Here is a 25,687-nt window from a genome sequence, read left to right as displayed (position 1 = left end):
AGACTGCAGTCCATGGGGTCGCCATGACTGAATGACTGAGCACAGCACAATTCATTTGAATAAATACAGTGGATATTTATCACTTTTCCTGAATGTAACGCTCTATGGAGAAGGGACTACGTCTCAGTCCTCTTTGTATTTCTGCCTTGACTAGGCCAGAGACAGATGGTCATAGTGTTTGTTAGATAAGTAAATAAATGAATCAATAAATGATGCAAAGTAGCAAGAGTATTTCAGGAGAGTAGAAATAAATAGGAGAGAGGCCAGACAGACCATGGGGAATTTTGAGTTCTGGGCAACAGAATTCTAGAGCAAAACTGTGGTAAGTGAAAAGAGCATGAACTTTTATGTAACCTTTGGCAAGGTAAGAATAGCTCACTTTTTTTCTTAAGGGTAATAGCTAGTTTTTATTGAGTGTTTGTATACATGCCAGGCAGAGTTCTAAGAGCTTTATGCATACCATTTTAAGTATTCCTCACATTAAGTATGTTCAGTTATTCCCACATTACAGAAGAGAAAACTGAGGCCCAGAGAAGTAAGTTACTTGCACAAGATGGCATAGCTAGCAATGGTGAAGCCAGTATTTAAGTGTAGACATTCTACCATTTTAGAGCTACCTCTAAGTTAGCTGTATCAGCAGAATATATCTAAGCCTTAAATTTTTTCTTTAAGGTAAGATCTGCAGGACCTTCCTTACCAGAATGCTATCTTAATTTAATACAATAAAGTATATAAACTGTCCAGTATAGTACACAAGAAAGACTATGTCAGTAAAAAAATTATTTTCTCCCCTCTTAATCAGCCAAAAGTTTTAAAACAATGGCAGGTTTTTTTGATATATAACAATATTAGAGCCATGCTTCTTAATTGCATTGAGGAAGACTTAGAATTGTTTCCATGGACTAGTTTAGCACTGGAACATCTAATGGGAAACCATATGAAACAGTATTTTAGGAATTCTAGAGGGCCGAGTATCCAAGAGACCACCAAAAGGATCAATCTGATTTTGAGCATATTGGTTAACTGGTTCTATTTAAAAAATGCTGAAAACCTAGCAGATAATGTTTATGTAATGAGAGTGAAGTTGGTGAGCCTCAAATTTGCACCAAACTCTCAGTGGAGTCTGAATTTAGTGGTAATATAATTACCAATCACTTCCACTTAAATACTGGCCTTTTTAATCAATTAGACAAAGAGAGTAAATCAACATGGTTCCCTTTAAGCCCTAAAATGAAAATTTTCTAGTTAGAAGAATTCAGAGTCACCACAGCATGTATGTTCTTTTTTTTTCTTTCTTTTTTTTTAACTTTGTGGAACATCTTTTATTAAGGGAAGTCAGTTCTTTATGCTGCAATAGAACATGTGAACACCCCAGCCACAGAGGTCTCAGGAAGAGTGTAGAGTCTCAGGAAGTAAGGGAGCAGAAGGGTAGTCTCTGATCCTCTCTATTTTTCCTAATATTGTCCAGATTGCTTTAGGTTGTTCTGGATTCTTAAAAATTTTTATAGAATCTTCAGTCTTTAAATAGGCAGACTTTTACTTAAGGTTTATAAATTAGATACAGACTTAAAAAATATCCCCTTTCCCCCACCAAAAAAAAAAAAAAAATCACTATGTCAATTCACATACCATTGGGAAAATAATCAGTTAAATGGAGTCAACCAGATAATTGGTATCTCAATATAAGCAATTTCTTTAAACACTGAATTCATAGTTGTATTCCAAGCCAATTTTGTATGTTGATGCTAAATATGTGGTATCTGGGTTTTCTTAAAACCTGTCTATACAACTGACTACTCACTTCCTGTTCAGTTATGTGGAAGTTAACCACTAGATTTCTAGATGAATTATTTTAGGTAGACCTAGGTTTTCTTTGTTGTTCATTTTCTGATATATTAATTTGCAATGATTTTCGTAAAGTTATCTTTAAATAAGAAACCTTCTTTCCATGCTTGTTTGATCAGATAGCAATCTAATTGTAGAATTGTTTCTTAATGTTGCTGCTGCTGCTGCTAAGTCGCTTCAATCGTGTCCAACTCTGTGCAACCCTAGAGACGGCAGCCCACCAGGGTCCCCCGTCCCTGGGATTCTCCAGGCAAGAGCACTGGAGTGGGTTGCCATTTCCTTCTCCAATGCATGAAAGTGGAAAGTGAAAGTGAAGTCGCTCAGTCGTGTCGGACTCCTAGTGACCCCGTGGACTGCAGCCTACCAGGCTCCTCCATCAATGGGATTCGCCAGGCAAGAGTACTGGAGTGGGTTGCCATGGCCTTCTTAATGTTAACCTACTTCAAAATCAACATGGTAGCTAACTTATAACTTCCCATTATTAGTGCCTCACAATCCACCAAGATTCTCTCTGATAGTATACTGAATAAAATGAATCAAAGTCTTTTCTTTTTTCCCTACCATATATTGCTCCAGTCACAACTGAGTGTGTATGTGTGTGTGTGTAGACAATTTAATCACTTAAAATAGGTTGTAATGGTTAATTTTATGTGTCAACTTGACTGGGTCACTCTGCTCAGATATGTCTTCAAACTATTCTGCGTGTTTCAGTGAGGGTGCTTTTGGATGAGATTAACACTTAAATTAGCTGACTTTGAGTAAAGCAGATTGCCCTCTGTAACTCATCCAATCAGTTAAAGGCCTGACAACAGGCCGACCTCTCCTGAGCAAGAGGGAATTCTGCCAGCAGATGGCCTTAGGACTAGGACTTTAAGATTAGCTCTTCCCTGGTTTTCTAGCCCAGTGTTCTTTAGATTTGAATTGTAACATTGATTCTTGTCTGGTCCCCAGTCTGCCAACCTATCCTGTAGTTTTAGACTCTGCAGCATTTGTAAACATGAGTGGATTCCTTAATCTCTTTCTGTTTATATACACATTCTATTGATTCTGACTCAGAGGATCCCTGAGCAATACATAGACATTCCCTACTTTTTTTTATTAAACAATGAAAGTGTAGAACTTTGTGGTATCAAAATGTATGTTATTGTTGTCAAATTTATTTCTTAGTATAAAACTAAATGATTTCTTTTCTTTCATTTGGTTGTGCTTTGATTAAAAAATCTGTTTATCTGTATTAGAAAAGGGTAACAGTTAACATAATAAATTATGCATTAGCTTCAAATTTCTCACTGAAAATATCTGTAAGGGATGGGATAAGAAATATGGAATACTGAGTAGCCACCAGTGCCCTTTTGGAGAATAAAGTGCTGGGCAGCGTCTTTACAGTGCAGCTCTTGGCATCTGATTTTTGCTGCTGAAAAAGTGTTCAAGACTGTTTTAAGACCATTAGATCAACTATGGTCTGCAGGGGATGCTTTTATTTACCAAAAGAAATCCCTGCAGAGAACAATTGATGCAGGTGTACAAAGAAATGGACTTTCGAAGGCAAATCCACTTATCTGTGATTTGGGGGAGTGTCTTGATGATTGGTTATATCATTTCTCAGTACTTCTTAAACTAGACTACTGAAGTATTCCATGGATATATGGAAAACTATAGGATAAATGTAGCCCACTTTTCTGTAGAGTCAATTTTAAAGCTTTATTGGAAAGATGAATAAAAGCACATGACTGGTAAGTTTAAAATATTATTTCTTCCTTTTTTTAAAAAAATAGCTTCAGAAAATTTATTAGTGGTTATTAGGGGCTGGGGTGTGGTGGGGATGGGGAGTGACTGATAATGGATGTGAGGCTTCTTTAAAATTGTTGTTTCATATTGAAACAATCATAAATATATTATAAACCAGAATACAAAAATTGCACAAATTTTACAAAATTTCTAAGGAAAGCTTACAGATTTATGGGTTCCACTGGACTCCTAGTCATCATCTATTTCCCAAAATGAGTTAAGATTTTGTTCTCTATTGCCCACAGCAGTACAGCTGTGATTTAACAGAAGTATGGTCTTGGAATAGACTGGCTTTGTTGTTGTTCAGGAAGTGACAAATATTGAAGAAAAGAGGTGAGGACCAGCTCCACTTGAGAGATTCCATTTCCTTCCTTGAATGGAAAGTGAACTAACTCTTTCAAAGAAAAGGCAGTAGAAAGCAGGAGTTACCAACAGGAGGTTTGTTTTGTTTTGTTTCCTTTTTGGACAGTTTTTTTTTTTTAATTTTAATTATTTTTTAAAAATTTGGCTGCATCTAGACTTAGTTGCAGCACGCAGGATCTTTACTGTGGAATGTGGCATCTTTCGTTAAGGTGCACAGGCTTTTCTCCAGTTGCAGCTCTTGGGCTCTATAGCACTCAGGCTCTGTAGTTGTGGTGCCCAGACTTCCCCGCGGCATGTGAGATATTAGTTCTCCGACCAGGGACTGACCTCTCCTCCCCTGCATTGGAAGGCAGATTCTTAACCACTGGACCACTGAGGAAGTCCCTGGACAGAGAGTTTTAATGACACTACGTTTTGCTTTATATTTTCTGTTCCCATAAAAGCTCCTTTTTGGTAAATGTTATTACTGCAGTCTTTATTTCAGTTATCATTTTAAGAGCTACCATTTATTGAGAACTTCTAATTCGAGGTATCAGTGTGGATTTCCATATTTACTCCTTTCAATGGCTCCATGAGGCAGACATAAATAATATAGTAAGTGGTGCGGATTTGCCCTCAGGTCCCCAAAGCTGGTGGTTGGGGTACATCGCCACTTTTTGGGTCCCACTATTCTTGTTATCCTGGTTTAACCAGCAAGGTACATTTACTGGGCAGTATACGTGTCAAGGGTGAAAGTATTCAGATTCAGATAATACTGTGCTGTCGTTTTCAAAGCAGTCCATGTTTCATGAGCCTGCAACAAAATAAACTTAAGTCATGATCTCTCAGTATTTAGAACATGTCTCGTCAATTATTCTGATTATCATGCAGATATTCCTGAAAGACTGAGAGAAATACTATGGAAGAGTAAGGTTTGGTATTCACACTCTCAGTGATCTGTTTACTTAAATGCTCAAATATTTTGCAGTACATATGGGGCCATAGGGTGAACCAATGCAGTAGAGTCTTGTTACATTATGGTAACTGTCAGTTCATTATACAATTATAGGCAAGAATGTGCTTGAAAATTTCAATATTCCATAATGAAGACCCAGTCTACCAGCTTATGTAATTATTTCATTTGCCATATAAACAAATGTCTTGTTTTAATACTTCTAAATGATGCCTGTTGGATAAAAACAGGCATAAAATGAAATGCATTATTCAAGCTGGTGTTTTTCAGGAACAAATGCTAAGCAAAAACAAGCTGGTCCTAGTTGACAAGTTAAAATCCAGCCAAGCAGAGTAAGGATGAGACCCAGGCCCCAGCAAAACAAGGACATTCATTTCTTTCTGACTTTATGTTATATAAATATATTATTTATATACCCTTATGACTGGTGCTAATCAGAGCCTGATACAGTGAAAAGAAAGAATAAATAATTGAAGGAATTAATTAATTAATCAATTAATTGTACATTTTTCCCTAAATTGCAAAATTATAGTGGAAAGTCATGAATAATTGAGATCCTCAAATAAGCCAGCAATTTCATTTGGCCTGGAGTTTCAATGTTGTCTTCCATCAAAAAAGTAAGAATGAAATAAAACTGGGTAATGAAAATTTCTTCATTTCTCTTGGGGTAAGAATACAAATAAATAGGATAATGAACAAAAAGCAAGCAAATGAAGGAATGACAGTAAAGGCTTGGATAATTATCACAGAGAAAAACTAGCTAGTCAACTGCTAAGAGGGAACTAAAATATGACCATGATACCTCCATCCATCTGCCCAACCATATAATAATTAATTCACTGAAACTTGAGAATAATGACCTTGATGGATAAGACAAGCACCTTACATTTTTAGTCTAGGTAGGGAGATCAGGTGCATGCAACAAATAATTCCAGGGTGACATTTGAGAACTATTCACATGTGAACAGCTTGCAAAGATGAGAGAAGAAGGAAGGACAGATGCCTTCCTGGAAAGAAAGAAAAGGCTTCAGAAAGAAGGGAACATTAGATCTTAGTGTTGAAGGAGGAGGTGGATTTACTAGATGAAAGCCTCTTCATGGGGAGGAAAGAGCAGGTATAGCTCAGGACAGCTAGAGAGAGGAAAATAGGAATTGGGCTGGTGGTGTGTAATGCCAGTTGCTACCATGCTTATTTAAAAATAGAGATTGTGCATATGTATAACTGAATCACTTTGTTGTACACCTGAAACGAACACAACATTGTTAATCAACTGTATGCCAATATAAAATAAAAATTTCATTTTTATTAAAAAGGGAGATAGTGAAGGGCCTTTTGTTTGTAATGCAAATACCTGATCAACCAGTGTGTTTCCCCACGTATTCGGGCTGTGATCTGGGTTCCAGTAATCCTGCAAATATATGTGTCTTTTGAGACGTAGGAACTGGTTTGCTGGGTCCTCCAATAAAAATGGTGCTCCCAGTACTCCTGTAATTGAGTCCAACAGCACAGCATCTTTTAAGGCAATAGTTTACATCTGAGTGTTTCCTCTTAAAGAAATTGTGTCCTCTTAAAGCATCCATGGTGTTTGAGAGGAAGGGCACCTAAGAAGGATACTCTGGAAAATCTATGCCCTGGGGCCAATGGCTGCTCCTCAGTCCTTTGGCATCTTTGTCCTCTCATCACCCTATGTGACCTGCGTATCACACAGCATGCAGCCAACGCTGTGTGGTGGATGGAGAAGAGTTTCAGAGTTTCTGTTCATGTATGGGAGACTGCAGACTGAAATTCAAATTTCAGCTCTATCCCTTTTTTAGGCAAGTTGCTTAGTTTCTCTGAGCTCTAGTTTTCCTGTCTGTAAAGAGATATAACAATAATAAAAACAATAATAACACAGACAATAACAGGCTTACTATAAAGATTGGATAAATTAACAGATGTAAATCACTTGGTTCAAACCTGTAAGTCTACAATCTTATTTTTGCTTTCTCATCCTGTTAAAATAGAACATATCTTTCATTTTGAAGTAGACTGATCCCAAATCTGAAACTGTAGTTAACATTGTTAACATTGAGAGAGCCTTCTTTAAATGCAAGCAGGCTTGCATTTTCTATCTTCTTCTCACTCTAAAATTAAGAAAAAAGTAATTTAAAAAACCCATACTTCTTTAGGATCTTGAAATTTTAACAGTCTATATTATGCTTTCATTCTTGAATAAAACACAACCATGTTATAAAGGAAGAACATACTCCTGACTTATTCATGGTAACAATATAAATCTGTTCATTGCTTGTGATAAAGAAGCATTTATTATGAATCAAACTGTAAGTAATGTTACATTAGACACTTTATATCTTCATCATTAACAAGCCTTCATTGTCCAATAATCTGTATAGGTTAGGGTTATAGTGATCTATAAATATGAAACCTCCCTTCTATAGGAGAGGGGATAAAGGGTCAAGATACAAAACAAAATAAGGATACACAGGATTTGACTGTGCTAAGGGAGCTTCCCTGGTGACTCAGATGGTAAAGAATCTGCCTGTAATGCAGGAGACCCAGGTTTGATCCCTGGGTTGGGAAGATTCCCTGGGTTGGGAAGATCCCCTGGCAACCCACTCCAGTATTCTTTCCTGCAGAATCCCATGAACAGAGGAACCTGGCAGGCTATGGTCTATTAGGTTGCAAAGAGTCGGACACGACTGAGCAACTAAAACTTTCACTACTTTCACTTACTTTCAAGGTAGCTTGGGAAAGATTGGAGTATCAGAGCACAAGCAGATATTTTCATGGTCAGGGAAACTGCTTAACCTATTCTGTGAAGGGAAGATTTGTCTAGCATAAGGAAAGATTATGTCTAGCATAATGAAAGAAGGGAAAAGTCTTTTAATCTGAAACTTAAAAAGTGATGTGAACAAAGGTATGACATTAGGAAATCTACAAGACCAATGTCTGAAAACAGTGGTTAGAGGTGGCTGGATTAGAGTTTTATATAAATTTAGTTAACAATTATTGAGCATTGTGCTAAATATTATACCTGAATTACCTTATTTACTGAGCCTTTCCCTTCTCCAGCAGATCTTCCTGACCCAGGAATTGAACTGGGGTCTAAGCAGATTCTTTACCAACTGAGCTATCAGGGAATCCCTTATTTAATACTCACAACAAACCTAAGAAATGGTACTGTTAATCACTTTATTTTGTATACAAGGGAACTAAAGCACAAAAAAAGTTAAATAATAGGTCTAAGGCCACAGAGCTAGTGGGAGAGGGAAATAGAATTCTCCCTTCAGAGCCATTGCACTATATTATTACTAAGAGGGAGGGTTGCTAGGGGTCAGATTATAAAAATATTTTATGTTTATGAAAAAAAAAGGAAATAACCATTATTTACATATTCCTTATGATCTCATGCTTTCCCAAGATTGGCCTTGAGTTCTAAGCAGGATTCTAGTTATCAGCTCTATTATTTCTAGTTTAGTTTGTCAATCTAGTAAGCTCTAGTTCCAAACAGATATTGAAAATGATAGTCTGTTGAATGGATAAGGAGGATGTGGTACATATACACAATAGAATACTACTCAGTCATTAAAAAGAGTGAAATAATGCCATGTGCAGCAACATGGATGGAACTAGAGATTGTCATAGGGAGTGAAGTAAGTCAAAAAGAAAGAGAAGTATCATATGATATCCCTCAAGTATCATATAATATCCCTTAAGCATTATATGATATCCCTTATGTGAGGAAACTAAAAAGAAATGATACAAATGAACTTATTTAGAAAACAAAAAGACTGAGAGACTTAGAGAACAAACTATGGTTACCAGTGGGGAAGAGTGGGAGGATGGTATAGTTAGGGAGTTTGGGATCAACATGCACACACTGCTTTGTTTGAAATGGATAACCAGCAAGGGCCTACTGTATAGCACAGGAAACTCTGCTTGATGTTATGTACAGCCTGAATGGGAGGGATGTTTAGGGGAGAATGGATACATGTATATATATGGTTGAGTCCATTTGCTGTCCACCTGAAACTATCACAACATTGCTAGTCAGCAATACTTCAATATAATAGTTTTAAAAAAAGAAAACAACAGCCTCTCTGGATATTAAACATCAGTCAAGATGCCTCTGGGTGCAAAACTCAGTACTACTAACAGAGGATCGAAAAATGACTCAGACATATTCTCTATTTATAAAAAATTAGCAGTTTTATTTATTCAATGATTTAAAAGTAAAAAGCAAATGTTGACTTCAGAAGATAATAGTTACTAACCTGCTGCTAGGTAATCTAATCAGTACAATCAAAGTAACATGTCTATGGAAGCCATCCTCTAAGATGATCCCCAAAGATTCCCTAGCTGCTAGTATTCATGTGGTCCCCTCTTTCTCTTAGTAGGGCTGACCTGTGTAATCACAGACTCCTGAGGCAATGACAGTGTGTGATTCCTGTGGCTATGACATAAAAGACATTACAGGTCCTGCTGTGCCCTGCTCTCGGATGGCTTACACTAAGGCCAGTCACCTGCCGTGTTGGAAGGACACTCAAGCAGCCCTAAAGGAGAGGCCAGCACATCAAGAAACTGAAGTGTTCCACCAACAGTCATGTAAGTGAACCACCTGTGAACCTGATGCCTTTGCTCCAGTCAAACCTTAAGAGGACCACAGCTCCCATTAGTATCTTTACTGCAACCTCACGAGAGATCCTCAGTCAGAACCCGAGACACCCCCAAATTGCTGACACTTAGAAATCATGAAATAATAAGTATTTAATGTTTTAAGCTGCTAAAGTTTGGGGAAATTAGTTATGCTGTAGTAGATAACTAAAACAATGCATGATAAGCACTAACTATTATCAATATAAACTGCTTAATACCAGAGTTGAGATTAGATGAGGCAAGTGAAGTCAGTAGGGCATAAAATATAAGAAGGAATTAACTGACATAGAAAACAAACTTACCATTACCAAAGAGGATAGTGCGAGAGTGAGGGGCAGAGAGATAAAACAAGGACCGACTGTATAGCCCAGGGAACTATATTCAATATTTTATAAAAACATATAATGGGAAAGAATCTGAAAAAATGTGTATATATATACATATGAATGTATGCTGCTGCTGCTAAGTCGCTTCCGTCCTGTCTGACTCTGTGCGACCACATAGACGGCAGTCAACCAGGCTCCTCTGTCCCAGGGATTTTCAAGGCAAGAACACTGGAGTGGGTTGCCATTTCCTTCTCCAGTGCATGAAAATGCAAGTGAAAAGTGAAAGTGAAGTCGCTCAGTCGTGTCCGACTCTTAGCGACCCCATGGACTGCAGCCTACCAGGCTCCTCCGCCCATGGGATTTTCCAGGCAAGAGTACTGGAGTGGGGTGCCATTGCCTTCTCCGATATATATGTGTAAATGAATCACTTTGTTGTATGCTTGAAACTAACACAACCTTGTAAATGAACTATATCTCAATTTAAAATATTCAAAAAAGTAAAGAATTCATTTTTTTTAATTTTATTTTATTTTTAAACTTTACATAATTGTATTACTTTTGCCAAATATCAAAATGAATCCATTTTTGTGTTATTTGATAAGTTGCAACCCAGTGGATGGGAACCCACCAGGCTCCTCTGTCCATGGAATTCTCCAGGCAAGAATACTGAAGTGGGTTGCCGTTCTCTTCTCCAGGGGATCTTCTAGACCCAGGGATTGGACCTGGGTCTCCCATATTGCAGGCAGATTCTTTATCATCTGAGCCACCAAGGAAGCCCCATTTGAAACTAATACAGCATTGTAAATGAACTATACCTCAATTTAAAAAGTACAAAAAAAGAAGGAATTCTCTCTTAGGGTTATACAAATTTTGTGCCATAAGACCTCTACTTGCCTCACCCTAATTCCTACTGCATGGAAGATAATCAGTAAATAAGTCTTGCCACTAGGAAACACATATTATATTCAGAATTGAAAAATAATTATAAGAAGATATATTTTGACTGGAGAAGGCAATGGCACCCCACTCTGGACTCTTGCCTGGAAAATCCCATGGACAGAGGAGCCTGGTAGGCTGCAGTCCATGGGGTCGCTAGGAGTCGGACACAACTTCACTTTCCCTTTTCACTTTCATGCATTGGAGAAGGAAATGGCAACCCACTCCAGTGTTCTTGCCTGGAGAATCCCAGGGACGGGGGAGCCTGGTGGGCTGCCGTCTCTGGGGTTGCACAGAGTTGGACACGACTGAAGCGACTTAGCAGCAACAGCAGCATATTTTGACTAGATTATCTGAAGGGGCAGTGATTAATTCCGATACTGGAAGGAAGGTCTCACAGAGAAGTTGATTCTGAATTAAGCTTCAAAGGATGAGGTTTCCACAGTTAGGAGGAAGGGAGGGGAAGAAAAGAACACACATTCCAGGCTGAAGAAACTTGGAGAGCCCAGGATCAGAGGAGCAGAGTAAGGCACAGGGAACTGCTCTGCTTGATGTTATGTGACTCAGTGACCCTCACTTTGCCAACGTGATTGAAAGGTAGGGTTGTTTGTGGTATAGATGTGTCAGAGTTAATGTTGGAAAGATAAGCTGGAGCTACAATCAGGAAGATCCTACCATCATACCAAGGAATTTGGACTTTACTCTGTAAATAATTATCTTTTCTGAACAGGGAAAACGATAAGACTAGATGTACTTTTGAAATCTTTTTATTGTGATATCATTTGAATCATCTTTTATTGTATGATACAGTGGCATCAAATATATTTGCAATGTCATGCAACCACCCCATCTCCAGACTTTTTCATCATTCCCAATAGATTCTTTACTCTTTGAGCAATAACTCCCATTACCCTCTCCCCCAACCCCTGGTAACCACCATTTACCTTCTGTCTTTATGAATTTGCTTATTCTGGGTACCTTAAGAGGAGCCATGCAAAATTTGTCCTTTTGTATCTGACGGACTTCACTTAGTGTTCAGGCTTTATCCATGTTGTAGCATATGTCAGCATTTCATTCCTTTTTAAGGCTGAATAATACTGTATATGTATATGCCAACATTTTGTTTATTCACAGATTAACCTTGGAAAATTCCTTTGTTGGGGGTGTGGAGAACAGGTGGTAAAAGGAAGAGAGCAGAGTGAGAGGCACAAAGTAGGCAGCTCATCAAACAGTCCAGATGAGAGATTAGTAGGACTTGATTCAGGTAAGTGACAGCAGGAATGAAAAGACAGGATTGATTTGTAGAGAACAGGACAATCAGTCATTCGGAATGATTTCTGTGGATGAACCAGCATTAAAACTTTGGTTTTAGCTGGGATGTGTTAACAAGTGACTTTTCAGATTTCTCTTCATTCTCTTTGAAAAGGTGGTAATTATAGTGTTACATGTTTAATGTAGATTTTTTCTTAAAAAAAAAAAAAGAGAAACAGAAGTAGTGGCTAGGCAAATAGATCTAATGACATCCATACTAATAAATATTTTGAAATAAATTATGTTTAGAATAAAATTACAGCTACATAAGAAAGTATAGTAATTGTTTAAAATAATGTTATATGGAACATAACATCCAAAAGTAAAACCAATATTCTGTACCATAATTATCCTGGTGTATTGTACAATAAGAAAAAATGCTGTTACATAAACCTTGGCAGAGAGGCATGCTTTAAAATATAAGCCATAACTATTTTAAGCTCTAATAATTCTGTCTTTTGTAAATCTCTATGCTTATGGAAAATGTTTCATCTCCTCTTCTTCCCACCTTCCAGAACAAAACTCCTACCTCAGTAGTATGCACCCAACAGGCACCCAATAAATATTAATTGGTGGTGATAATAACATCACCCATGAGAAAGACAGAAAGCAGTATTTATTATCCTACTTTACAAATGAGAAAATTGACATCTGGAGATGAAATGACTCACTCAAGGTCACATAGTAAGTCAGTGGCAGGGCTGGAAATAAAATGCAAGTAATGTAGAAGGGCATGCTATTATCTTCTCTGCTTGAGAAGTTTCCCCTCCCTTTTTCATTCTGTCTGATCAACCTTGAAAGTTAGTGAGAGCAAGATCAGACTTTTGTGTTTGCAAACCTATAGAATACTGCTGGGGATTGAAAACTGAACCCTGAGTTCTATTACTCTTTTGGTTTTAAAATATGTGTGTGTGTGTGTGTGTGTTTTAATGTAGGCAGTATCAACCAGGTTGGTTTTAAACTTTATAATCATAAGCTATGAAAAAAAATCTTCCTCTCTTTCTTTCCGACTCCCGACATACCCTCCTTGCTTTCATCCTGTATTATAGTCAGTTTTAATAGGACCTGTCAAGCTCAACCTATCATCTAAACATTTGTGGAATATCTTATGCAGAAAAGCCTGTATGGTAGAAATAAGGCAGACACTACAGAATGTGGAGATATTTGAGATCACAGCTTTCCCCACGCAGGCCAAGAAGGGTCAGAGACCTGGAATCTTACTCTGGCCCTGCAATAACTTAGATCGCTAAGCCACTTCTTTCTCCTGTGTCTCCATTTTCTGCTCTGCAAAACAAGCCTGAGTCATATGGTCTCTAAGGTCTTTTTCAGTTCTAACATTCTGAACTGGAATACATTCATAACAAATAGGTCATTAACTGAAAATTACTTCCTCTCTATGGTATTATATTGAAAGTGTATAGAATATACTAAGTGGGCACAGCCCCTACTATTGTCAAGGAATTTACTGAGACTTAGTTCTGTTCAAACTGAGACAGATGGAAATAAGTGAAAGGGAAATCAAAATAGACCTGGCCAGTTAAAGCAATACAAATAAAAATATATTCACATTATGCACACAACAGATGAGTGCCCATCATGGCTTGATAGGCAGTGTGGAAGTAAGGGAAAATTGCCAACATCTGCTGGATCATTGAAAAAGCAAGAGAGTTCCAGAAAAACATCTATTTCTGCTTTATTGACTATGCCAAAGCCTTTGACTGTGTGGATCACAATAAACTGTGGAAAATTCTGAAAGAGATGGGAATACCAGACCACCTGACCTGCCTCTTGAGAAACCTATATGCAGGTCAGGAAGCAACAGTTACAACTGGACGTGGAACAACAGACTGGTTCCAAATAGGAAAAGGGGTACATCAAGGCTGTATATTGTCACCCTGCTAATTTATCTTCTATGCAGAGTACATCATGAGAAACGCTGGGCTGGAAGAAGCACAAGCTGGAATCAAGATTGCCGGGAGAAATATCAACAACCTCAGTTATGCAGATGACACCACCCTTATGGCAGAAAGTGAAGAGGAACTAAAAAGCCTCTTGATGAAAGTGAAAGAGGAGAGGGAAAAAGTTGGCTTAAAGCTCAACATTCAGAAAACGAAGATCATGGCATCTGGTCCCATCACTTCATGTGAAATAGATGGGGAAACAGTGGAAACAGTGTCAAACGTTATTTTTTTGGGCTCCAAAATCACTGCAGATGGTGACTGCAGCCATGAAATTGAAAGACACTTATTCCTTGGAAGGACAGTTATGTCCAACCTAGATAGCATATTCGAAAGCAGAGAAATTACTTCACCAACAAAGGTCCGTCTAGTCAAGGCTATGGTTTTTCAGTAGTCTTGTATGGATGTGAGAGTTGGACTATGAAGAAAGCTGAGCGCCAAAGAATTGATGCTTTTGAACTATGGTGTTGGAGAAGACTCTTGAGAGTCCCTTGGACTGCAAGGAGATCCAACTAGTCCATTCTGAAGGAGATCAGCCCTGGGATTTCTTTGGACGGAATGATGCTAAAGCTGAAACTCCAGTACTTTGGCCACCTGATGCGAAGAGTTGACTCATTGGAAAAGACTCTGATGCTGGGAGGGATTGAGGGCAGGAGGAGAAGGGGATGGCAGAGGATGAGATAGCTGGATGTCATCACCAACTCGAAGGACGTGAGTTTGAGTGAACTCCGGGAGTTGGTGATGGACAGGGAGGCCTGGCATGCTGCAATTCATGGGGTTGCAAAGAGTCGGACACAACTGAGCGATTGAACTGAACTGAACTGAACTAATATAGTACCTCCCTGGTGGTCCAGTGACTAGGATTCCCTGCTCCCAATGCTTGGGGCCCAGGTTCCATCCCTGATCAGGGAAATAGATTCTATGTACTGCAGCCAACAGTTCGCATGTCTCAACTAAAGATCCCATGAGTTGCAACTAAGATGTGGTGCATCCAAATAAATAAATAATAAATAAAATAAATATTAAACAGGGAAGCTGTATAGTCAGAAGTGGAAAGACTGCCCATATTGCTATTACCCAGGAGAGGTTGAAAAAGAGTCTTTAAATTTGATAATGGGGAAATTACTAAATAGTCTATATAATATGCTTATGATTATGAAAAATGGTACTTGTAATAAGAAGGGTTTCCTTGGTGGCTCAGATGGTAAAGAATCTGCCTGCAATGCGGGAGACCTGGGTTCAATCTCTGGGTTGGGAAGATCCGCTGAAGGAGGGCATGGCAACCCACTCCAGTATTCTTGCCTGGAGAATCCCCATGGACAGAGGAGGCTGGCAGGCTACAGTCCATGGGGTCACAAAGACTCGGACATGACTGAACAACTAAGCACAGCACATACACTAAAAAGATCAGAAAGCCTGATGTGAAATGTAAGATGCAGAATGGAAGGGCAGAGTCTGATGGCAGACTCCCTTTCTTTTTGTGCAGAGGGGGCTCACTGAGAGCTCCCTCTTGGTACATCCAAGAGGCATAAGTTGGCATGTCCAGCTCATTCATCCTTTTTCCTCTTGAGAGTGAGCCACCCTCAGAGGGCACACTTTTTGTTCTGGTTCTACAAGCTGAAACTGTATATTAAATTTTCCAAACTCTGTGATCCAACTATATTCCATTTGCCTCATTAGCCTTTCTCAGTAATAAATGGGCTGCCTTCCATAATCAACTCTGATTTATTTCTCAACTTGATCAAAACCAGGACCAAGAAGTGGAATGCTATGTGTTAGAAGGTGTCAGAGAACCCAACAGGTGAGTTGTCTCAGAGCCTCACTAAGAAACAGGAAACAAAAAAAGGAGCACAGACAAGGGCACTCCAACCAGTGGTAGCTTATCATTCCTGATTCACTGTCTATTAAGTAAACGTGAAGGGATTCAGTGGGGACAGAAAGACTGCCAGTTTCATAGGATAAGCCCTCAGTGAGCTATTTCCCTCAGGTGTAGGGGATACTGATGTTCATGCTGAACATGGAGATAAGCACTACAGTCCTTCCACAAGCTCAAAAATACTTAGGAACGGGATTCTGGAAGTAGAGCACTTAGAACTCAGTATGAGGAATTAAGGGTTTCCCTGGTGGCTTAGATGGTAAAGAATCTGCCTGCAGTGTGGGAGACCTGGGTTTGATCCCTGGGTTGCAAAGATTCCCTGGAAAAGGGAATGGCAACTGACCCCAGTATTAAGAATATTTATTATTTACTATTTTCTTAGACTGAGTCTCAACTCTTGTCCTTTAAATGTTTATGTCTTCAAAAAAAAAAAAAAGATGAAATAGGTGCCCAGGCCATTATGTGCACTTGTAAATAAAGTACTAAAATAAAGTATAAATGATCATTAAGAATTAAGTACCAAAGAAGATGAGGAGAAAAGAATACACAGATGTCTTGGCAATATGATAAAATTTTCAAAGAGCTCTCTAACTGTAGGACAAACTTTATAATTTTGTGAGAGATTAAAATACCCAAGTTTACATTCATATTTTTGGATTTGAAAATTCTGTAAGTAAAGAATTTTCTTTACAAATAGTGAAATTCTTATTTTTTATTTCCCACTCTAAACTTTGGTCACTAACCCAAAACTTCATGATAGAAGATTGAAGAGTTGTATTTTAGTATAATGTATTCTCTCACTTTGCTGCAGTTCACATAAAATTGAGAAAGAGAAGGGAAGGGGAAGAGAGAAAGAGATGAGAAATTTGGATTGTGAGGGGAAAATGGTGAAGGAGAGAAAAGAAGGAAGAAGGAGAAGAGAGAAATCAAGAAAGGAAGTCAAAGGAAGGAGAGACAGAAGAAGGGGAGTTACAAAGGTTACAAAAGGTGAAAAGTCATGGGGCAAGGGGCAAGGCAAATAGGGGAAGTAAAGGCAGGAAAGCAAAGAGGGCCAATGGGAGTGAACTGGAGAAAAGAAAGAGGTGCTAAACTCTAGGACCAGCTTACAGGTCCTCATGATTAACCTGTCTGTTAATAAAACGCTTTCGAAACTGAACTTTTAACTCGGGAACTTTGGCTTTATTGACATTACCGTTGCTGATGTATCGAGTACTTTGAAAAGCAAACAGAAACTGGTATTACTTGAGTTTAACTTCAATCTGTTTTAACCCGCTCTCAACACAGTAACATATACCCATATACGTGTTCCCACGCATGACTATGTAATTTCCTGGGGAGTATTTCTGAAGCTGGCAGGTCTTTTATTAGTTTTTAATCTTGTGGACAGAGACATCTGTGACTCACGAAAGGCACCTTTTTATGTGATTCAATCAGTGACGACTCCACGGTCACTGCCTACATACGTGGATGGGATTCCCAATCCTAGAGCCATAACTGATGTTGGCGTGTGGGCAGGTTAACAAATTTCTACAACACACAGAGTGCTGATTGAATCTAGTCATAGGCGGTGAGTTTATTCTCACTGCTCACTTTCTTGAGAGCACCAGTCAATCTTAAGCCAAAGTGAGTAGGTAAAATTAAGAACAAAATCTTATATAATAAACTAAAACTATATCAGGGAATATAGGCTCTCCGAGGAAGTGGAGCACTTGCAGTGATGACGGAGAAGGTCCATTCCTTCTACGCCGAGAAGGCAAAGGTGAGGATTGGAGATACTGACAGGGTTAGGAGGAAGAACTGTGAGCTTAAAGGCTCCTGTCAAAACAAAAGCAAACAAAAAACCTTTCAAGACAAATTGCCCTTGGTTACTAACTCTGGATTGAAAAACAAGAGCTGGAACTATGCTAGAGAAACAGATCATAGGCCATTTATTTTTTACACTGTCTAAAACCAGAAGGCATGCTTGCATTTTATGGATAGATTTGACCATAGCCAACAATATGGGCATGAACCCCCAAATTCTTTAATGGATGGGTCGGCCCCAAGGATTGGTTTACTTAGTGAAGCACTTTCCAAATATGTGCTCTTTCCATATTTCCTCTTAATGTGAGTGGGGCTGTTTCAGTTTTTTGTTTTTTTTTTCTGTTTCAGTTTTTAAAGTGCCCTGTTACAATACTGCAAAGCTATAATAATCAAAACAGCGTATTATTAGCACAAAAACAGACATATGGATCAATGGAACAGAATAAAGAACCCAGAAATAAACCCACCCACTTACAGTCAATTAATCTTTGACAAAAGAGGTAAGCGCATACAGTGGGAAAACAGTACAGTCTCTTTAGCAAGTGGTGTCGGGAGAGCTGGACTGCCACGTGTAAATCGGTGAAGTGAGAACACTCCCTCACACCATATACAAAAATAAAACCCAAAATGTTTTAAAGACTTAAATATAAGACATGACACCATAAACTCCTAGAAGGGAACCTAGGCAAAACATTCTGACATAAATTGTAGCAGCGATTTCTTGGTCAGTCTCCCAAGGCAAAGGAAATAAAAGCAGAAACAAACAAAAGAGACCTAATGAAACTTGAAAACTTTTGCACAGCAAAGGAAGCCATAAACCAGAAGAAAAGTCAAGCTATGGATTGGGAGAAAAACATTTGCAAACAGTGTGACTAACAAGGGCTTAATTTCCCAAATATACAAATTCATACAACTCAATAAAAAAAAAAAAAAAATAAACAGTCAAAAAATGGGCAGAAGACCTACTTAGATATTTCTCTGAAGAAGATATACAGATGGCCAATAGGCACATGGAAAGGTGTTCAGCATTGCTAATTATTAGAGAAATGCAAATCCAAATCACCTCACACCAGTTAGAAGAGCCGTGATCAGGAAGTCTACAAATAACCAACACTAGAGAAGGTGTCGGAGAAGGCAATGGCACCCCACTCCAGTCCTCTTGCCTGGAAAAGCCCATGGGCGGAGGAGCCTGGTAGGCTGCAGTCCATGGGGTCGCTAAGAGTTGGACATGACTGAGCGACTTCACTTTCACTTTTCACTTTCACGCATTGGAGAAGGAAATGGCAACCCACTCCAGTGTTCTTGCCTGGAGAATCCCAGGGACAGGGGAGCCTTTTGGGCTGCCATCTATGGGGTCGCACAGAGTCGGACACGACTGAAGTGACTTAGCAGCAGCAGCAGCAGCAGAGAAGGTGTGGAGAAAGGGAACCCTCCTAGACCATTGGCAGGAGTGTAACTTGGTGTAGCCACTATGGAGAACAGTCTCTTAAAAAACAATAGAATTACCATGTGATTCAGCAATTCCACTCCTGGACTTCCAGGAAAACTCTAATTCGAAAAGATACATACACCCCAGTGTTATAGCAGCACTATTTACGATAGCTGAGACATGGAAGCAGCCTGTTTCCATCAATAAACGAATGAACAAAGAAGAGGTGGTACATACATATACACGTATGTAATGGAGTATTACTCAGCCATAACAGAATGAAATAATGCCATTTGGAACAACATGGTTGGACTTACAGATTATCATACTAAGTAAATAAGATAGAGAAAGATAAATATCATATGACATCACTTTCTTTGTGGAATCTGAAGAGGGAGGAATATATGTATACTTATGGCTGATTCACATTGTAGTGTGCCCTGTTGAGGAGGAACATGTTGACTTTGGGATTTTTCTTTAAATCGGTACAACTAGGAACAGTTCTTAGTTGTGTCCTTGTTTGGCTCTATTTTCTCAGATAAAATCCCCCAGCTCCCTAACTTCTGACCTTTTCTTGTGGAACCAGTGGCTATGATCTTGGCTCTATCACGTTTTTGGGAGGAGTTGTGCTGTGCTGCCTACATGATGCCCCTATGAATCTGGCATTGACCATTGACTGACTGTGTATCTTGGTCATTTAACTTCTCTAAGCCTCAGTTTCCTCTTTGTACGACAAGACTCATAACATCTATTTTCAGAGTGATTATGAGAGTTGAACTAAGGTAACATATGGGGTCCCACAGAGTCCGACACAACTGAAGCGACTTAGCAGCAGCAGCAACATATGGAAAGCCCCTGACACACAATAAATATTTTAAATAGTAGTGTTAATACTTGCTGTCTTATTATAGAAGAAAGCAATTCTTGACCTAAATGCTAAAGAGACGATTTTGTTTTGTTTTTTAATGAAATTGTGACAGTTGGACTTCTAATTCTCTGACCAGGGAATCAGCCCCAAGGTGTATAAGTTACTATTTTGAGAAAATCAGTAAAACAATTTGGGGACTCTGCTCATAAATTTAATTACTTAGTAGGCTCTTCAGCATTCCCACTAGGGAAAAAGATAATGAGATCTCTTCCCTACTTACTTCAAATTAAGTTCTAGACAAAAGTAATTTATTAGACAACTAATCTGTAACAGAGAAAACTTTTTTAAATAATAAAAACAAACTTTAAAAAATCGTTGTTTTCTTACGGCAAGAAAAAGGGCTCCAGGGAAGTGCAGATGAATAGGCTATATTCTTAAATGAAAAAGGGGGCATGGGTGGGTGGGGAAAAAATAAAGAAAGTTGAATCAAGCTATTATTTCCTACTTTAGAGCTATATGATTTAAAAAATGTCAGTTGAACTAGTTTTTAGTGGAACAAATGAATCTGGTTCTAATGACTGCAGTCTCCTCCACTTGCAAGCAGTAAAGGCTTCTTTCCTGAGATCTGAAGGGTTAATCCAGCAGTGTCAGCATCCCTTCATCCTTGGATTCTGATCCTCAATTTGTTCTTTCATGAACTTTGACTACTTAATTTTACTTATTTATCTATCAAGTACAGTTAGTCAAACCAATTGTCTTTATAGGTAAACATACTTTCTTTTCAGCTGGACTTAAAGTTAATTCCAACTTGTTTTTAAAGAAAGTCTATAAAAGTCCATTTACAGACCATTTCCCTTCTTGGCTGGTATTTTTGACCCTGCTGTGTTCACAGAGGGGATGTGGACCAATAGTAGTTCTTTCAGCCTTGCAGTCATCCACTGTCACCCACGATGAAGTCAACTGTGTGCGTGAGCAGCCCAGGAAAAGCATTGTACCACTGGATTATAATCAACCTCTTAAATGGAACCAACCTCACTTTCTTCATCTGGAGGTGGGGGCTGTAACTGGGTATGGCTGTATATGCCTTGCGGACAATGGTTTAATAAGAACTTCACTAAAATTTGCTTAATCATTTGTTTAAACATGTCCTAAATGCAAAGTTCAATATAGATTATTAAAACTCTTCGTCAAAATTATTTATATACTTAGGAATAAAGGGTTAATTATGCACACATATATATGTAAACACACATATCTAGATTCATACTCTAGATATAGATATGTATCTATAACTATTCATCTCTGTGTATCTCAAGAGAAATACACATTTCTTTTGGTTAGGTCTCAAGTTTATAAACATAGAAATTCTGATTTAAACATCTTCATCAGAAGTGTTTATAAATTATAAAGATTTAAGCATGAAAATAATTTATACCTTTCTAAGTATTTTCAGTTTTGTATATGAAATGACCTCCCAGTTCAATTCAGATATAAGCCACTGAGTTACTGGGTCAATCTGGCAGCAAATCGTCTGGCCTTTGGTGCCTTCAGCACCTCTCTGAGCTACAGTTTTCCTAAAAGGTTAATGAATTCACACTCTCAAAGTACCTTGAGGTTTCCACATAACTGTATCATGTACATATTACATTTTCTAAAAGACATTTAAAATTTTTCTTTGTTCAAGGACACCAGAGCACTTCTTTAGAGGCAGCAGTTAAATAGACTGGCAATAGTAACATGTTAATACATAATTAGGAATAAAATGATCACACATACAATTAACACTGACATGTTCAAAACCACAGCATAACACAATAGCTTAGCTTCCCTAATGCTTTAAGTCGGCCTATGAATAAAACATGCTTGTCCATTTCTTTAAAAAGTCAAAAGAGGTTATCTATCAATCTAACAGTTGTAAAAGACATGATAAAGAAAAAAAAGAAATAGGTTCTTACCTATAAGCAATGTTGAACACAGGGCAGCTTGAAGCATTTTACAGGCCATGATCCTGTTTTGGAAACAAAAGATTTATTTATTTTAATTTAGACTGAACAGAGCTTTAGGGCATACTGGTTACTTTCCAAGAATATGAAGCATTTCCTGCATACCTGGAAGCCCTATGACCTCAGTCTGAGAGCCTGTTGCTTGATTTGAGATGACTTTTTTAATACGACTCCTGCCTTTTTACCCTTTGGACTCTTTGGACTGACTTTTTACAGGCTGTTCTTATATGGGCCATGTATTTATCTACTAATTTTACCATCCACACAGCCTAATGTAATCTAAAAACCATACCAAAACAAAACAAAGAAGGTGGAAAAACTGGATCACCCAAACTTTGCTGGGGGATATAAAATGGTACAGTCACGTTGGAAAACAGTTTGGCAGTTTCTTATAAATCTGAGTAGTATACAGTTAATTCCCATACAACCCAGCAATTGCACTACTGGACATTCATCTCAGGGAAATGAAAACTTATGTTCACACAAAAACCTGTATAAGTATGTTCCTAGCAGCTTTATTAATAATCGGCAAAAACTGGAAAACAAGTGGAAACAACCCAGATGTCTTCAACAGCTCAAAGTTAAATGCATTGAGGTACATCTACACCATGCATTTCTACTCAATAATAATTTAATAAAAATTATTGATAGACACAGCAACTTGGATGAATCTCAGAGGAGTTATGATGAGTAAAAATAGCCAATCTCAACTGGTTACTTACCTGTATGATTCCATTTATATAAGCTTCTTGAGATGACAAGATTATAGATTAAGAACATTTTATTAGTTGCTAGGGCTTAGGGAGGAGAAGGCAATGGCACCCCACTCCAGTACTCTTGCCTGGAAAATCCCATGGACAGAGGAGCCTGGTGGGCTGCAGTCCATGAGGTCGCTAAAGAGTCGGACACGACTGAGTGACTTCACTTTGGCTTTTCACTTTCATGCATTGGAGAAGGAAATGGCAACCCACTCCAGTATTCTTGCCTGGAGAATCCCAGGGACGGGGGAGTATGGTGGGCTGCCGTGTATGCAGAGTCGGACACGACTGAAGCAACTTAGCAGCAGCAGCAGCAGGGCTTAGGGATAGAATAGGGTAGGTGTGTGTGGTTATAAAAGGGCAATTCAAGAGACATCTGTGGTGATGGAACTATTCTGTGTCTTGGCTGTGGTGGTGGATATATGAACATAAACGTGATAAAATACCACAGAACTAAATCTCTCTCTCTCTCTTGTACACACACACACACACACACACACACGCACATGCATATACACACAAATGAGTACATATGAGACTGGAGAAATCTGAGTAGCATTAGTAGATGTATCAGTGTCAGTATCCTGGTTGTGATATTGCACTGCATTGTAGTTTTGCAAAATGTTACCTTTGGGGAAAGATCAGTGAAGGGCACCCAGGATCTCTCTGTATTGCACTCTTACAAGTACAAATAATTCTACAGATCTAAAAGTAAAAATTTTAATTAAAGAAAAAGGAGTGTTTAACTGCATGGTAAATTTGTTTGTTTCCAACAAAGCAAACAAACTATATATCATTTAATACAATGATAAAATCCAAACACTTTTTTCATTTTTATTTTTCAAACAGTTCCCTTCTTCAGTGGTATGATTAACAGTTAAATGAATAAATTCATTATTATGCAATTTATTCTTAACAGCAAACTATGTACTTTCTTGTTTATTTAAAGTTTACAGAACCAAAGGAGAGATTCATCTTCCTCTCTTCTCCTCTTCCTTTCATCACTCAACTTCTAGGACCTAAAATGAGGAGGGTGGGAGCAGTACCTAGGTCATGCTTCCCTGTATTATGTTCTGTGTGTACATTTCAGTGTTCCAGAGTACATTACATGCTGCCTGAAGCAGCCAGTGCTGCATCTTGCTCCTATTTGTATGTCTTCAGCACCCACCAGGCACAGGACCTTTCATACAACAGCCTCATATAATAGCCCCCAATAAACATTATTGAACTTAATTGAATCAACCAATTCAAATTAAACTTAACTGCATTAAACTGAGTCAGCATTTTCCTGCACTAGTCTATCAATATACAGACTTATCCTACTGGCAGTAAAACAAAACAAAAGCAAACAAAAAAACACAACTAAAATATAGCAGTTCTGTTTTTATGTTAAGCTTAAACAGTGTTCCCTATAACTTTTCTCTTCTTATGATCTATGAAAAAAAAGTCAGATCCATAAAAATTGGTAATTCTAATTATAAAGACATGAAACTTTCTTTGAAATGAAATTTGAATATCTGTATTTGAAAAATAGAAATATCAAGTGACATGAATTAATGAAACTCATCAATGGAGTCTGTTTACAACTTTGATGCTTTATTTTTAGAAATTATTACTTTAATGCGGTCTGATAGACCTGGTAATCTCCCTTGGTCTCTTTCATATCAGTGTAATATAGATGTTAGAAGGGAAAAGTGTGAAATCAGATCTAATACTATAAAAGTATTTTTTTAATAAAAAAAAAAGAAAAGAAATAAAACTTTATTCTACCAAGGAGCAAGCTGACTTTAATTTCTGCTTGAGTCATGCTGCCAATGCAATCAGATACAACAAACTGCAAAGCTTTGGAAAACACAGTGCTCATAGGGAGGGCATAGTGCAGCCTATATGATTCAATGACATCATCAGCATCAAGAAAAGGTGGAGGGTTAGCCCACGTGTTGAAGGAGGAGAGAATACTATATTCCTTATAACCACTGTACTAAGCCTTTGGTGGCATTCAACCTATTGAAAATAAGCTGGTAATAGCATTTGGTTTTGTGAAGTTATTTGAGATTCTCAAAGAGTTACTACCTGAGAACAAAATCTTACCATAGTAACTGGTAAAGGAGTCAGTTTTACACTGATTGGACTGCTAATGGGTTTGGTATGGCTTATATTATAAGATAGAGTATATGTCATAATAATAACATGTCATTATTATCAGGTCAAACCTCTTAGAGGTACTGTTTCCCTTCTAGGACTGAGGGAATAGTCCATCACAGTTTACAGTTTTATTTTACATTTAGGCAGAGAATGGCCGAGCATCTGTATGCCAAGAATGAATGAGAGCTTCTGTAGTCTGTCCTGCAGGCATTAAGTGGTTTAGGGAGGCACAAGATGTCAGATTCAGATTCAGTTGGTAGAATGCAGAAACCATTTTTTAATTACTTAGGTAGAATATTGTTTTGCCTTGGAAGCTGGAACCTTTGTTTTTATTTTATTTTTCTCAGTATGTGAATAAAATGAAGCCCTATTGAAGGCAAATAAAAAGTATAGTTTTCCTTTAATCTTACCCCTTCACTTAAGTACAGCATATTCCTCTTATCATCTTAACTGTTGACTTTTCAATGCTGTTGTCAAGACATGAAGGCATACATGCCCCTCCCACCATATATTAATTGTAGGAGTTGGGTTCACTTGGAGAAATTAGCCAAAATGTTGGAGAAAAGTATTCTGTTTTTGTATTCATTTTCAATGTGACTGCTACAGATTTTAAAACTTGCTACAGCTTGAGATGCCTTAGGTTTAATGTGGTTTAGTAAAATTAAGTAGT

The 25,687-nt window shown here is 38.1% G+C and overlaps 1 protein-coding gene across 2 annotated transcripts; it reads right to left on the bottom strand.

The window, feature by feature from the left end:
* Positions 1 to 3,532: 3,532 nt before the first annotated feature.
* Positions 3,533 to 22,314, bottom strand: C1H3orf85 (chromosome 1 C3orf85 homolog). Of its 2 annotated transcripts, XM_070787532.1 has the most exons (4): positions 22,220 to 22,314; positions 22,067 to 22,119; positions 6,300 to 6,433; positions 3,533 to 4,789 (listed from the first exon to the last, which is right to left on the bottom strand). In XM_070787532.1, exons 2-4 carry the CDS (start codon positions 22,113 to 22,115, stop codon positions 4,700 to 4,702), a joined length of 273 nt encoding a protein of 90 aa, XP_070643633.1. In that variant the 5' UTR covers positions 22,116 to 22,119; positions 22,220 to 22,314; the 3' UTR covers positions 3,533 to 4,699. The 2 variants fall into 2 exon arrangements, with proteins under 2 accessions (XP_070643633.1, XP_070643627.1); XM_070787526.1 differs by lacking the exon at positions 22,220 to 22,314 and having other exon boundaries at positions 22,067 to 22,199.
* Positions 22,315 to 25,687: the final 3,373 nt, after the last annotated feature.

This window comes from Bos indicus, chromosome 1 (assembly GCF_029378745.1).
Source record: "Bos indicus isolate NIAB-ARS_2022 breed Sahiwal x Tharparkar chromosome 1, NIAB-ARS_B.indTharparkar_mat_pri_1.0, whole genome shotgun sequence".
Classification (NCBI taxonomy): Eukaryota; Metazoa; Chordata; class Mammalia; order Artiodactyla; family Bovidae; genus Bos; species Bos indicus.
Note: the sequence above shows the minus strand (reverse complement) of the source record. Positions and strands in the feature narration are given on the sequence as shown.